Genomic DNA, 15,698 nt, shown 5'->3' with positions numbered 1-15,698 from the left:
CTCAGCTATCTCGCGCATGAAGACCATGCATGACTTAAAATAGCCGGCAGAGGGGCCAATCATAATACTTTATTTTGAGAATGTAATTTTCTCATGCCTTGCCAGTAATTAACCTCCACACAATAAGGTATTGGAAGCACCACAGACACAATTCCAGCCCCGCAGTTTGTTTAAAAGACCAGGCTCTATGATAGGCTGTGTGTAACAGGGGAATGGAGGAAGAGGGGGGGACGGGAAGGAGCCAGGATTCGACTTTATCTTCTGCAGGAAGCCTTTTCTTTTGCATTCTCTGCCTGGTTTTATTCAAAACTGCTGTTTCTTCACTTCTGCTGAATTGGGTTTTGTTCCTGGCTAATTCCAGCCCGTCTCAGTCCAGGGCTCGTGGGAACTGCCGCGATCGCTTACAATCACTTCAGTCAAACACCTGGGAGATAATTGACTGGGCTTCGGTCAAACTTGTTTCCCCCTCTCCCTCTTTCCCTCTCTCTTTCTTTCCCCGAGTCTTGACAATAGAGACAAAGAGCGTAGGCACAAAAAAAAAAGAAGATCAGAATCACTAAATCCATTCCCAGACAAGGCACTGTATAGATGGCCTGAGAGCCAAATTGCCTTGCCCTAGTCTGCGCCAACTCGATGTGAAAATGGTTGAGGAACAGTTGCTGGTTTGAGCTCGGCAGTCCCCGGGGAGATGTAGTGCTGGAGAACAGAACAGTGGAAAAACACGTCGACATATGTATTGTCTTTTTCATACCTTAACAAATGCTTCCAGGCCTCAATTCCCAAACACAGAACCTGTAACGTGGCAGAAACACACAACAATTTCTTATTCGTGCAAAACCTTACATCTTGCAGGGCAGGTGGCGGTTGGCTGGGATGCAAGAGCATTTCACGTTTCTCTTTATTTAACCTCATTTGGCTCACAATACACTAGGTGTTATTAAGTTTATGTTAAGCAGTGTTCGAGCTCGCCCTCCTGTAATTTTGTCGCGTGTCATTTAGCTTTATCGCCGAGGAACTTAAATGCCAGTTGTTGTCAGGGCTGGAAAGTCTCTTTTTCATCGATTTGAAAAACATTCGGCAGGAAAAATTAAATGTCTGAGAATGTTAGTTTCCTCGGCAAGTGAGACGTTAAATGGGAGATGAAGTCGAAGCGCTGAAGCGGTTAAAGCATCAGTTCCAGTCGGAGATCTGAAAAGGGTCTGAAGTGTCTGTTGTTGCGTTTGCAGCTTCGGCCATATGGGCAGTTACATGGTCAGTTTTTATAGAAGCACTTAAAGAAGCTGAACCAGGAGTTGAGAGAGGAAGAGTCTGTTGATGCCTAAACCATGAAAGAAATGTCGGGGGTTGCATGGAATCATCTATGAATTACTAAAGCCTCGGTGATAATTGGCTACTTAAGTTACCTCTCAGTGATACCACGCTTAGTGTTCCCAAATTAGATGGCGTGCACCTCCATTCAGGAAAGAAAAGGAACCAAATAATAATTTTTGAATTAGTGCATGGCAGCAGCAGGAGCAGCCATTAAAACCACACTGCTATTAGTCATTATACAGTAGTTGCACTTTACAGTTTCACTGTTAAACCTAATTGTGTCCTGGTCTCATTACCCGCTGGAGATATTTATTATGAAACAACTCTGCAGTGCGGTCTTATCAGTGAATGCAACTTAGTGAATTCATGTTGTTGACTCGCTAATCTTATTCAAGGTCAGATCCACTATAAATAAAATTCATAAAAAGGGTAACTTGTAAACAACAGTGGACCGAGTTGACTTCTTATCTTGCACTCGCCGTCGTTTCTCATACATATAGAAAATGATTTATCTCGCTTACCATGTGGCCACCTCCTGATGAGAAATCACATTTTAGCATGGAGGTGGTTATATCCTTGCCCTGTTTACTCCAGCTGCCTGCGGGGCAGAGGGTAAATCGAGGGTAATTATTATTAGGGTATGGAAATGTTGACAGCTTTACGTAGCCAAGCCTGCCTCGCTCATAAAATGACTCACAAGAGCACACGGTGACAGAGTAACTCCCACCTGTTTATATGGGAGCCTCTCCAACATGGACTGAAGTCTCTGGAGTGATTTCACTTTGTTTGGGTGGGGGGCTGTCTCCCTGATACATCTGTTCATCTGTTTTTTTCTCCTCTTTGGACTCTAATGCTACTTTATGGACAGCGTATCCTTTAATAATGAGCGTGGCCTCATTATCCATTTATGTAGCTAATGCTGTTATCCCTTGTGGCTTGGCATGCACACGAGGAAATAATTGCTTATAAGTCATTCTTATATGACCACCGTCACGTGATGCAACAATGCTCCGGCGATATCGATCCTGGCCCCCCCTCTGACTGCAGTTTTGGGAATGATCCATCCGTTATTTATGCCGCTTATCCTTTGAGGATCCAATCCTACGTAACACTGGCTGGGGTTCACCCTGGACAGGCCGTCAGCAAATCGCAAGCCTGACCTTCAGGGACAAACAACCATTCACACTCACATACACACCTATGCTCCACTTAACCCCAATCTGCATGTTGTTGGACTGTGGGAGCAAGATGGCGTCCCCTGAGCAAACCCACGCAGACACAGGGAGAACATGCGAAGGCCCTGGCTTTGGGATTCAAACCGGGAACTTTCTTGCAGCGTGCTAACCAGCAGCGTGCCGTAGCCTTTGGAATGAGACTCCTAACAAATACTTTGAACTTAAAAACCTCACCATTCAATACCATGCAGAAGAGGTTACTTTCAAACCTCAGACCCCAGCGTCAAGTCACTGATGGCCTGGCCTCCTTTTGAAAGCAGGTGCATTAAAAACCCCACACTGAACACACACACACATATATATACATGTGTGTGTGTGTGTGTGTGTGTGTGTCTCAGCTTTAGTCATGAGAAATATTTGAGAAAAGGTTGTTGCTATGGGATGCGACAATGCAAGCTATTCTGTCCCTTTAAGCCATCATCAAAGTCCGCACATGTGATCCCTGCACGCTGTAACCTACTCGGGTTGCAGTTGAAAGCACGCAGTCATGAATTGCATCTCATCCTTGAACCCCACTGCTGTAAGAAGTTCATCCAGCAGTCATAATTATGTCATGACAGATGCCATCATACCAAACGTCGTCCTCCACCTTGCACTGCTCCGACAAGCATGTTAACACAATGCAAACAACCTAAATAGGCCGCATGAACTCTGCAACCTGGAGCGGTTGCGTTGCATTTCAGTCTATTTTATCACTCCAGGTGTGTCCCAGTGGCGTTTCACCTCCACATATTAGGTTAAAGATGTGTTTCTACCATGATATCCTCATTTTCTTGTCTATATTAGGGTGATATCTTGGAATACAGATTGATACCTCAGAGATGATTATCTGCGACGCAGGTGATAGAACATTAACAGACTTTCTTTCTATTATCAGGCAGCAGCGAGATAAGATCGTGTCATCTTCCAGTTCCATATCTATCTTAGAGCTATGGACTACATCCCGGCTCTTCTCGCATATAGCTACTGCAGGATTTCTTTTTCACATTTCTGGCCCTTTATGCTTGGCTGGGCCTTGAGGAAGCCAAAAGTACCTGCTTTAATTGCCGTGTTTTATAGACTGTACACAAGGCTACCCTCACTAAATACAGCATGCTTAGATTAATGGGAGCGTTCAGCGTTAGTGCATTTTTAATGAGGACTGGAGGCTGCCAGACTACTTTTCTATATGATGAGGCACACTTTCCCCTTCGTTTGTGACACTGGCACGATGCGTTGTGGCGCCCCAGTGCCCGCCAGCTGGTATCCACTGTGACGCCAGGAGACTACCGGTGTGCCCAGTAAAGTACATCCCACCCGGCAATGACGAGCAAACAAACACGACTCCCTGTTTTGGTGCGATTTTTTTTTTTTGCATGCGAGCAGTGCAGCTTGAAATGCACTGAGATGTAAACACCCACATTTACAGACACACCCGGCCATATAAATATACGCACGTACAGAACGAGCACGATGCACATGGATGGTTTGGTATATTTCCGCGTTCCCACACAGGGGTGCACCTGTTGTCACTGCAAACACACACAGACACACACACACACACACACACACACACAAACAGAGCTTATCAAAGAAAAACAAGAGTTTACAGCCTGATATGTTACAGGATACAGGGTGTGACCCTGATTTACATTTGCATGCAGAGTGCAATGGAGTACACAGAGTAGGAACGGCAGTCAGCAGAGAAGATAACCCCAAACATTCACTCTAAATTTATGCCGGGATCCTATTCCCTCTCACCGAATTAATGCTTTAATCTCTCCCTCTTTGTTGTGTGTGTGTGTGTGTGTGTGTGTGTGTGTGTGTGTGTGTGTGTGTGTGTGTGTGTGTGTGTGTGTGTGTGTGTGTGTGTGTGTGTGTGTGTGTGTGTGTGTGTTGGGTATTGGGAGGTTGGGGGTGGGGGATTATATTTCTCAGCAGCCTCTGTTTTAGTAGTTCTTTTGGAATGAAAGAATTTACCACAGAAGTCCGGCGCCGGGGAAATTGCACCTTTTGCCATTTCGGTCTTTACCTCTATTCAAAGTCACACCAGTAGTCCCCCCCATCAGTTCTGCTGTCTTTGCATTTCTCCTCCACAAAGAAATAGCTAGTATTCTTTAATGGAAGATTACCTTCAAATGCAAGCTTAAAAGATTAGGTGCTTTCATATATGTCTTCTGAGGTCCATTATTCGATGTCATTTCTTGAACATCACTCCTCTCCGTCACTTCCCCATCTCTCCTTCTCTTTTAGTTGTTCCCTCATTTATCTGTGTATCTTTTAATTCACTTCTTTATCTATTCAAATAACACTCACCTGCTCGTCGTGTGAGACAAAACTTTTTTTTTTTGCCAGACACTTACGTGAAATCTGCGAGTTAGCGCGGTGCATCTTTGATCCAGAGGCTCTGACGGACCATATACATAATTTATTCCGTCCTAAAATGAAAAACTCAAGCGTATGCATTCGGGGAATATTCATCTTTTTCCCCCACCGCCGTCCTGCCACCAGACTCCTTGGTTTATGAATTATTTTGACGATTGGTAATGATGTCCTGTGTTGGTAGGCCATTACAGAAGAGGAACTTAATTTGCCCATTGTTAATTAATTGCTTCATTCTTAGCGGGAGTAATAAAAATGCTATTAAGTAAAATACCTCTATCATTAACCTAACTTTGTTAATATGGGTATCAGTGGGGCTCAATAAACAAAAGCTGTAGTGCCTACCGCCGCACAGGGGTAATTAAAAATGCACTGTCATTAATTATGTTGGATGGAAGATTGTCCAATGAGTTGGAGTCTTGTTGACTGTTCCCCTCCCAAGCACGAGCTCCATCAGGCGCTCAGTGAGAAGAGTGAGTTTTTATTAGGCCTGGACTTCCTGCTGTTTATCTGCAGTGAATGAGTCTTATAAATATAAACCAAATATAACCTGCAGTTACGCAAAATGAAGAACTTTCTGTTCTTTTACGAGCAAATTTTCCACTGCAGTCGCACATTCCCTTTGAATAATTGCACAACCCCACAGTTGCAGAGGTCCTGAATGCGCCGCTATCTCGGGTTGATGCTCCGCTGTTGACTCATGGCGCCGCTCGACGTTTCTCGTCACAGTTTCGAACTGATGAAAGAGGGGGCAATTATGCAAACTGCTGTAAAATGTGTTTGGTCAGGAAACCATAAAGCAATTGTCAGGTTAAATATCTGCTTGTATAAACAGACGTGTTTGTCCCAGAGATAAAACCTGGTTAGAACATCAACACCTGTTAGGTTTTTTTGAGCACGGGTACTTTTCCTCAGAGGAGTGACTCATACACAGTAAAGAGTAGAGAGGTAATGGCAGCTTTTGTGTTATTACTTCTCCGAAAGAAGATTAAGGTTACAAAGTGCATTACTGGTGAAGAGAACTCACTGGTGATAGGGTTAACAGTAAACCCTCTTTAAGACGTGAACTCCAGTAAAATGTCTGGAGAACTGGCTCTGGACATTTCCTGGAGTTCGCCTTTCACATTTAAAGAACGCAGCAGGAGATTGTCCAAAACATTCAGTCGAGGCCTGGTTGTTATTGCAGGACATGTCCAAGAAATTCTGCTGCCATTTTGGGGTTACAGCACCGACACCGGCGTCGTCCCTCGTCTTCTTTTCACCCTGAGATATTTTGTATTCCTCCAGTTTCACGTACTTTGTGTGTTAGACACGCCCACTCTGTGACTTTCACCTACGCTGTGAATCATTCAGACATTTTCTGGACATGTGGGGCTGTACGGAAAAGTTCCAGAAAGTTTCCGGACAGTTACACTCTCACATACAGCCCCTACGGAAAGTTCCAGGAAAACATGCAGACTTCAGTGCCTGTTAAAAGCAGCCCAACTGTCACCTTTGCTTCTGGGAAGCTGCACTGACAAGCCGCACATTTTTTTAAGTTCACATTCCGAGGCTTTAATGTAATAAAAACAAATGTAATTCTTTGCCAACATACCAGGGAGAGTAAACGGAATTGCCAGAAGAAGTCCCGTGTTGCATCAGTAAATTGAGAAGTGGTTGAGCAACATTGTCAGTGGCGATATTAGCTTTAGAGATATTCTCATTTGTTTGTTTATGAGACAGCGATGACAGCAATCACTCGCACCAGGAGCGGGCCTTGAGATTAACATTGCCAGCCTCATGTATCTCCGAGCTCGATGTTTTCGTCCTTTTTCTCTACCTCCTTTATCCTTTCTTCCCCCAATTTCTCTCTTTTTTCTCTCCTCCTCTCCCTGTCTCCATCTTGTCACATTTCTGAAAAACTGGCGGCACAGGCGTGAAATTGATGTGATGAAAAACAACTGGGATATCTCTATGAGCCATTTGCTTTGCCGTTATGGCCGCACTCTCTCCCCCTCAGCATGGCTCTCGGCTCTCTGTTGCAATTGGGGGCATGCTGCAAATTAGCCAGCAGCTATCTGAGGTTACCAGCCAAGTGCATCACTGACCCCGCTCCCTGCCAAGCTCGCTCCTCCTGGAAGCAGGACTCCGCCCCGGTTTCAGCCCAAACTTTTATATTTGTCCGTTTGTGTATCTTTAAAACTCTCTCAGAAACACGCACGGGCCGTAATATTCATTTGCTCTGACGTGCCTTTAATAATCCTAACTGAATTTTATAGAGAAGAGGCAGTGCGAGCTCGGCATACCTAATGTTGCCTCTAATTCAAAATAGCGTTTCTACTGACAAATGGCTGCAGATACAGATATGAAATAATAATAAATAGGCGTGCGTCTTTACTGTGTTTCACAGGATCTTAGATGGAGCATCCTCCCAACGCCTGGCGGTGGAGTTCTCTTTTATTACCGACTTCCCTAACAACTGAGGAAATGCAAGGTGCAAGGGCAAATAAGAAGAATTCTCCCCCTCAGTTATGCTCCATCCTAACATCTCCCACATGAGCCATGAAATCGGGCTCGGACTTATCCTGGAGCTTCACGTTTACAAGGAGAGATAAGGGCAGTTCAGACCTATTGTTGCAGCCAGCGTGACCCCAAACACGAAAGGGCATCTCGGCCATCTCCCATTGTGTGCAGCTACAGTATATATTGAGCAGCATATAAACCCATCCTTTTGTTCGCGGTGAAAAGAGAGGGGCCGCTTAATTAAGACGACGAGAACGTAAGTCTCTTCCCACGTGCATAAATAAACACTCAGTAATGTAACGGCGTCATCCTGGAGGTGGATAAATGAACAAGTTGCTGAATGCGAGCGGCACTAAGTGGGTTAGCATGTAAATAAATGAATAAGTTAGCAAATTAGCGTTTAAGTGTATTAGCATGTAAATAAAGGAATAAGCGACCGGATTAAAATATGAGGAGTTTTCAAGGTGAACAAAGATGTTAAAGAAAGCGAGGCTGTCAGCAGTGCAAAGGAAGTTATGCTCCGGGATTGTAAAAACAAAAAGCCTTTGAGGACACAGTTGTTCAAGCGCTGCTTGTTTTGCGGCGCGGCACAATTAGTACATCTGGCTCGCGCATGTCATATTTCCTCATGTACAGATGACATGCCAATTACTCCTTAATTACACGCGTCATCTGGACCAAAGTGCCCAATGCCAGCTCTGATTAATCCTGTTTATTGTGCCGGCGATGACAGTCCCGGTGGACGCGGAGCGCCACAACAAGGGATTATGGGAGGGTCACGGAGAAGGCTGCAGGGACAGCGTAGGGTTGACTGACTGAATGACAGTGGATTTTGCTCTTGATTTCAACCGCTGATGATCGAATATCATGTAAAAGAAGGAGTGGAAATCATTTTATTTCCAGACGAGTGGAAACGGGCCTCAGGCGTGGCAACATCTGACTGGAAAAAAAAACTAACAAAACAAAAAAAAAAAGCTACAGTTGCCAAAAACACACTGAGATTGCCTACTCACGAGGAAAAGCCAACGTTGTTGCTCAGCACAATCTGCAATGTGCTTGCACACACGTTTACATTTGATGGACGGCTGCCAAGTCATTTGAATATCATGTCCAGTTAAAATCCAGATTTTACACGCATCAAAACCAATTACTTTCTGTCATCTTCGAGGCCGCATCTCATTATCTCCTCCAATTTAATATCGCTAACAAGGGGGAGAGAGGTGCGTTTGCGACACAATTTTATTTCCAAAACGTGATAGTCATGCAGGGGGGGCAACGAGGTCATGTTGGCAGTGGAAGGATCCGCGTGTGTGTGGGTGGGTGTGTGTGTGTGTGTGTGTGTGTGTGTGTGTGTGTGTGTGTGTTTGTGTGAAAATCTAAACCTTCCTGTAAATGAATACGTAGCACGTGTGAGGCCGATACCCATCGTAAGCAGGAAGATCTCAGACCATGACCGGAATATGCGGGGGGGAAGGGGAATGTGGTAACCGTTAGATTAACACCGAGATAGTGGACGCGGTAGGACCGGCGCTGACAGTTCAGCGGGGACTCGCTGCCCCGGCGAACGGGTGCTTTATCTTCACACGAGAGATGGAGCGGCTGCGGAGCGCGGCGAGGTGGTTTGCTCGTCCTCCCCGCGGCCTGACCCTTTGTTAGAGCGCACATTTCCTGTCCCCAATCAGTCCTTCTTGTACTTAGCTTCCACCTTCCTCCCCTCTTTCCATATCTGCCTCCAATTCATGCCCTGTCTTTGTCCAACTCTTTTCTATCTCTCTCAGTGGCTCACTCCCTCTTGCTTTTGTTACTCCCTGTCACACTCTCACTCAGCATTAGCTCCATCTCCATCCATCTGCTCCTTTTGTCTCTTTGCTCTTTTTCACCAGGCTGCCTTGGCAAAAATGGGTATTGACTGTGCCTCCTCTCTTTCCTCTCATCCCTGCTCTGCCTTTCTTTTCTTTTTTTTTCCTCTCCTCCCGTCGCTGTGTTCTCCAGCAGTACATGCTCCTTTTAGGAGGTGAAGGGAAGAGTAGTAGAAATGCACCCTGTAAGGGGAAAAAAAAAAGGTGATGATACAATCAGTTTTATTGTGCCGTAAGGATTTTTTCTGGCTTATGGTTATACACCCCGTATGCAGGCTGTATGAACGAATTGCATTTCACATGCATTTTTTTTTTCTCTCCCCCCCCCTCTCTCTCATTCCCCTTTTTCCTTCTCTTTTCATTGCTCAAAATAATTAGGCTGCAGTCTGGACTCAGGGGTGTAACGTTTCTGCTCGTGTTTCCATGATACAAGAGTGTAAGCGAGGGGAGAGAGATAGCGAAGAAAAGCAAAAAAAAACTGGTCGTGCTGCTCCAGAAATTTCTACCTATGTATCACCAACACCGTCCCACCTCCGCCCCTCCTCCCCCCCCCACCGACACTGTTTTAACGCGGAGTTCCACAAGGCACAATGCACTTCAGCTGACCTAATTCTTCCCTGGCGCTCCTCCAGCGCTAAGAGTACATAAGGACCGCGCTGTCAAGGTATTCACCCCCGTGCCTCTCTTATTATTTTAGAAATCAAGCAACATCTGTTGTGCTCTGGGCCCTCGTCGTGACTCACAGGAGCTTTCTGCCATTTGCAGAAAAGATGCACCTACATTTGCCCGTAGCCAGTGATGAGATATCATTAATGTATTTTTTCACATTTCGACTCCTGCTGCCGCTCGGTGTTCGGGTCCAAAACATGAATTTTGTTGCACGTACTTAAACCTCCAGCTCCCAATCCGAACACGATCTGGAGAAGAGGTACTTCCTGTAATGTTTTCATCATCATCATTGTGTTTTACAGGCCATGGCGTTTGACTCGCTAAGTTTAAAGTTTACATAAAACCGGGAAAAGTGCCTCGCTGCATATGGGCCATGACAACAAGCACTATTTTCCTGTGCGTTTTTCAGTAAAAGATTTTTTACTATCTCCTCCACACAAGTGCATCTCATTTCCTCTAGTTACATCGCCGGGCATGTGGCATCTGTTGGAATTTTACAGCAATTTCAAAGTTTGGGTTTGTAGCATTTTTAAGCACAGGCGGCGCGCACGTCTTGTTTATGTCAGTGTGTTTGGCACCCAAACCCTCATGGTCCATAAATTTTAATATTCCTTGTGAGTGCCATACCCAAGCAAAACACAAAGTGCCTCACAAGTCCCTGCCCAGAGCGCTAGTTTAGCTCGGTACTACACCGAGACGCATTACACACAAGGCCCGCCGCGCACATGGCGCACCCTCCTTCTCTGTGCCACCACCTTCCACATGCATCTTGCATGAATCGCTGGTGATTTTAAACAAGCCCAATAACAACCCGACAGCACAGGGCTCCTAGGGGAGACTCCACCACGCATCACCATGTGACCATGATATTATTCGTCTGCGGCAGAGCCGGAGCAAGGGGAGGGTGGAAGCGTCCTGCGCTGCGCCCCAGGCTCCTTTTTTGTGTTTACCAGCCCCTGCGTGGGACTGATGCTATTTTCATTTCCAAGGCTCAGCCATGGCTAACTGGCCCTGGCCTCTCTGTGCCATTTGCCTTAATAATGTGGGCCGGACTCTCTGCGGGGAAAGTAGCCGCCATCCTGAGAGTGGCTAAATGACACAGTGGAGTTCATTGATGGAAAGGATTACACGCTCGCACGCAGGGCAGAGAGGCAGCGGGCTCTCTGAAGGGCACTACAAACAGAGGGGATGTAAAATCTTCACAGGGGGAGAATGCACTCGCTTTGCTGTAAGTCAAAGGGCGAGCGCTGGCATAATTTGTGGCGTCACACTGTTTATCTTGTTGCTTATAATAAATGAGTTTGGAGTCTATGGAGGCCACTTTAATGTATGGCCCCTGTGTGAGATGTTGAAAAAATAAAGAATTTAAAAACATGAAATATTGTTAAATACTTAGAATATGTGATTGAGTTTTATTACGTCGTGTGAGTTCATTAAAGGACACTCTCAAAGCAGCCGTCTGGGATCATTTGACACCACATTAGAAGCGTTTTATTTGCGCTGTGTATCCATTTACATTTCCTGTGGCCAGTTCTGTATGGCATTACACCCTATGTTATTGAAGAGCATTTGACGATTGTGAAATGTGACCACTTCCTCCTTTGTCCCCTAATAAGGCGAAAACAATATGACTTATCGGGTGGAAAAATGACCCATGCGCCGACGATCCGCGTGCACATCAAATGAGGCAGGAGCACGAAGCATAAGCCGTCTCTGAACCGCCCCGAAACAATACATGAATAGATGCGGCACTCTGTTTTACCTCTGCCCTCAATTAATTCTTATGAATCCAGCCACCATGTATTAAAAATGGCCAGATGCTAGGATAGATTCTGTTGGGAGCAATGACATGCAACAAAGTGATATGAATCATCCCCCCACACTGTGCGGCGGCACCGCTCTCAGAGGGCCGCTGACACAATTCACGGACGAAAAAAAAAAGGAAACACGGCCACTTAAGTGTGAATGGACCGCCCCAAAAAAGACAGTTCAAAATAAAAGATTTTGTCACATTAAAATATGTAACCGTAATTACCACCACGGGGTCGACACAAATCCAGCTCTTAACAGAAAACGCTCATGTCACACTCAGTCTAACACCAGAGAAGCAAATGGGAGCCTCTGTAGCATGAGTCAGGCCACGTTAAATATTCACACAAAGATAATTATCTGTGGATTAGCCCCATTTTGCCATTTTGTCTTTGAGAACTCCACTTGTCAGCGAACCCTTGGGAGAAATTGTTTAATCATTAAGGCTCTTTGCTTTCTGAGAACTGCCAGCAGCACGGCCCCCTGATTCAAGCAAGTGCAGCAGTCGTTGGCGTGCACGTGGGACCGGGCTCGCTCCTCGCAGAGCAGCCGACGCGTCACTTTTGACTCGTGAACCAATTAACGATTAACCAGCGGTCGCTTTTTTAATTGTTTTGGCTTTGAATGATTCTTACGTTAACTCCCTCTATCCCTCTAACCGTGATCGTCTGCAAGGTGAAGCCCTGCGGTCCGAAGCCCCCCCCCGGAGAGAGGGTCCATCAACTGACGACATGCAATGCATCAAACGGGTGTGAACAACTTTTCACACTCACATCCTATAGATTCAGTCCCCTTGAGACGTGATATCTATAAGAGCGAGTGATGCAGGGCCAGTGTGAAAGCGGGACCCGAGGCCTTTCTTCGGGGAGCGGAATGATCGAACGCACGGCGATGTCAGCCCCCTCCCCTCTCCCTCCCCTCCTTCCTGGCTGGCCTAAATATCTCCTCTGATGTGGGCTACTAAACGCCACCTATTCCTCATGCCGCAACCGCTTGTGACGGTCTGCCCCACGCGTCTTCCCCCGTTCATTATCATCTCCCTGCAACTGAAACAAAAGCTGAGGCATTTCATAGATTACCTGTACAGCTGTAAAACCCCTCCCCCTCGCCCTTCCCCCCCCTCCCTTTCAAATGATTCCTATATCTACAAATCTGCGCCGCGGCACACACACATGAATATCCAGCCCGTAGCATGAGCGCGTTTGCAGAAAAAGACGAATCAAAGGCCATTCAAGAAAGGAAATCGTAACGTTATATCTATATTTAGCTTCCGTTGTCTTAATTGGCATGAAGGGAACAATCAGATAAGGCTTTTGACTGTGACTCACATGCCGCTTCAGGAGAGGGAGAAATATCATTTACCAGCAGGTATCTCTGGCCAAGATTTTCTTTCCTTTCTTGTTCTTTTTTCCCCTTTTCGTTAACAGCGCTGTGTTCATTATAGTGCTATTACTTAAAGTTGTGAAAAATCAACCCCACCAGCAGCTACTGTACCTGCACATTCCTACATCTGTTGAATAAATAAACACATGAGACTGAGAGGCTGTTTTCTAACTTCACGTTTGCATTTCATCCCCCCAGTCGTCGTTTTATGTCCGCAGCCGCCGCCGAGCTCCGTGTCGCTCCCACGTCGCCCCTATATTACGCTCTCCGTAGTACCGGTCCATCTGGGCTCTGTGAGGTCACTGCACACACCACCTGCTCCGATCGGGTTTCGCCGTGGCTTCTGGGTAGGATCTCTGGGCACGCGCGGAGAGGCAGATGTATGGATTTAGTGGTACAAATGGCCTCGGATACTCACGAGCATACAACGTCTTGCTGCACACACACACACACACACACACACCACAGGGCGTTACACGTGCATGGATACACACGGGCTGTACAAGTTACATTTCCTGTAACAAAACCTTTTTTGCCAGGTTCCTGAGCAGTTTCGTGTTTAACGTGGGTCACAAATTTACGGAGACAAGTGCTCCTCGTATGCTCAGGTGGACTTTATAGGCTTACAAGACAAAAAATTGGATTTGCTTTAACATTTTCCATTGAATAAGTTTCTTATTGTAGGTATGTATTGTGAGAGGAATAGTTTTTCCCTAAAATAAGTTCTAAAAAGAAAAGCTAAAGCGTGATATCCCTTTTAAAAGTGCTTTTTATATGTTATAAATGTAACACAACAGTGCCATTATAATTTACATACTGCTGTTTGTGTGGACACGCGTGCTAAACGTGTGATTAGTGAAAGAGAATAACATTTAGCAAAAGACAGAGAATTCCTGCGGCCGTGTGCCTGTCAGTCCACCCAACAGACAAAACCACTCTTGTTTGAAATGTCCACAAAGCTTTTGTTTTCATTTTGCCGAGGTACTGTTGCCTATACACGTCCTGTTGACACTGTATACACGGTTGATACTGCCACCTGTCCTTTTTATTGCCTCTGAATGGACAAAGAAATACTTTGCAAAAGGCTGAATTACCTTCTTTGATATTCTAGCCGCCGAACGCTGGCATTTTAAGTTACAGTCACGAGTGAGCTAATGGAGGAATGGGGACGTCAATTGAAAGTAACCGTCTGATAGATTGATTTAATGCTAATTGCAATATTAAAAGAGAGTAAACCTGGAATTAAACTTAAAAAGACGACTGGTATCCATGGAAGAAGTGATCGTGCGACAACAATCAAAAAAGAACATGGATCCTGGATGTTTACATTCCTGGCATTTAATACTTTAATTACTACAACAACAAAAGCATTTATTCAAGATTCAATTTGTCTTAGAATCACAACAAAGCTGAGATATCATGAGCCTGACTTCAAACTCAAATCCTGATCCTCTAAGAAATCTATCTATGCATGATTTTAGGTACATAATTGTCATAAAATTTAAGCTGAATCTACTTCCAGAAACCTACATGAAGAATTTGTCCTTTTCTTCCGACATATTTGAGAAAGATAGACGTATAGATAGATTTCTAGATGTATAGAAATAGACGTGGTATTTTTTTGCAGTGCATGGAAAGGATTTTACTATGTGCGCAGGCAGACCCCGCCTGCTCGGTGCGCGTCACTGGCGGAGTAGTGTGGACGCGGAGTCACTCCCCTGCCTACTTTTAATAGCTTTGTCATGTGATGGAAAGCAGTTGTAAGACAGGTGCCCTCGGTTCATTCTCGGCGAGGGGCAGCAGTTGCCTGTGTGAGCGCGAGTGGGAAGCGTGTGTGGATTTCTTTTTTACTTGATTTCTTTCTCCTTTTTTTTTGTTTGCCCCCTTTTTTTTTGTTTCTCGGACCGTCATTCAGTGGCTGGATGGCGTGGGACAGGTGTAACCAGGACTCGGTGTGGAGAGAATTAGAGGTGAGCGCATCTTTTTAAAAAAAACAAAAACAAAATCCGACTTCTTCCATCTCTCCAGCCCCTCTGGACTTTTCTTTTTCACCTCCTCCCTGGAACGATGGACAGCAGTGGCCATCCGTGATTTCCACATTTACGCTCTCCTCTCCTCTGCTGGTGCCGGTGTAGTGCGCGTCTGGACTCTGCTGAGGATGCGGCGGATATACAACACGGGGGATATATGACAAGTGGAAGGGAGTGTGCGGGGATGTAGTTGTTGTAATGCGTGCTCAGGCTCGGGACCCGTTGCTTCCCCTCGTAGGATCTCTGCTCGGGTGTTGTGCACGCCGGCGGATCTCTCTCTCCAGCCGCGGACTGTGCGCGCTCCGGCGCCGGAGAAGCTTTTCACGCCGAAATGACTGAAATGTCTCAAAGTCAGGTATTTGGCTGACGCACGCAAATCCAGCTGGCGATAATCCTCGTTTTGGTGCTGTGCTGTGGCGCATGTTATTTTCAGGGGGGCTGCGAGGTTGTCCACACAGAGGGGGGACCGCTATCTGGCGTTGCGCATGCAGGAGCATCATAATACGATCCGTGCCGGGGCCGCGTCTGCGTGCCAACAT

General features: G+C 45.8%; 1 protein-coding gene across 6 annotated transcripts in view; it reads left to right on the top strand.

The window, feature by feature from the left end:
* The first annotated feature begins 14,875 nt into the window (after nt 1-14,875).
* The window catches only part of ppargc1a (peroxisome proliferator-activated receptor gamma, coactivator 1 alpha), a 37,706-nt gene continuing 36,883 nt past the window's right edge, over nt 14,876-15,698 (top strand). For 5 of the 6 annotated variants that reach the window (XM_035148968.2, XM_035148962.2, XM_035148967.2 and 2 more), the window contains exon 1: nt 14,876-15,099. In XM_035148968.2, the coding sequence (XP_035004859.2) occupies nt 15,052-15,099 (48 nt within the window). In that variant the 5' untranslated portion in view covers nt 14,876-15,051. The other variant, XM_035148965.2, reaches the window with a different exon arrangement.

The sequence above is a fragment of the Hippoglossus stenolepis genome, chromosome 23, assembly GCF_022539355.2.
Source record: "Hippoglossus stenolepis isolate QCI-W04-F060 chromosome 23, HSTE1.2, whole genome shotgun sequence".
Lineage (NCBI taxonomy): Eukaryota > Metazoa > Chordata > Actinopteri > Pleuronectiformes > Pleuronectidae > Hippoglossus > Hippoglossus stenolepis.
The sequence above is the reverse complement of the archived record's forward strand: the minus strand, read 5'-3'. Positions and strand labels throughout refer to the sequence as shown.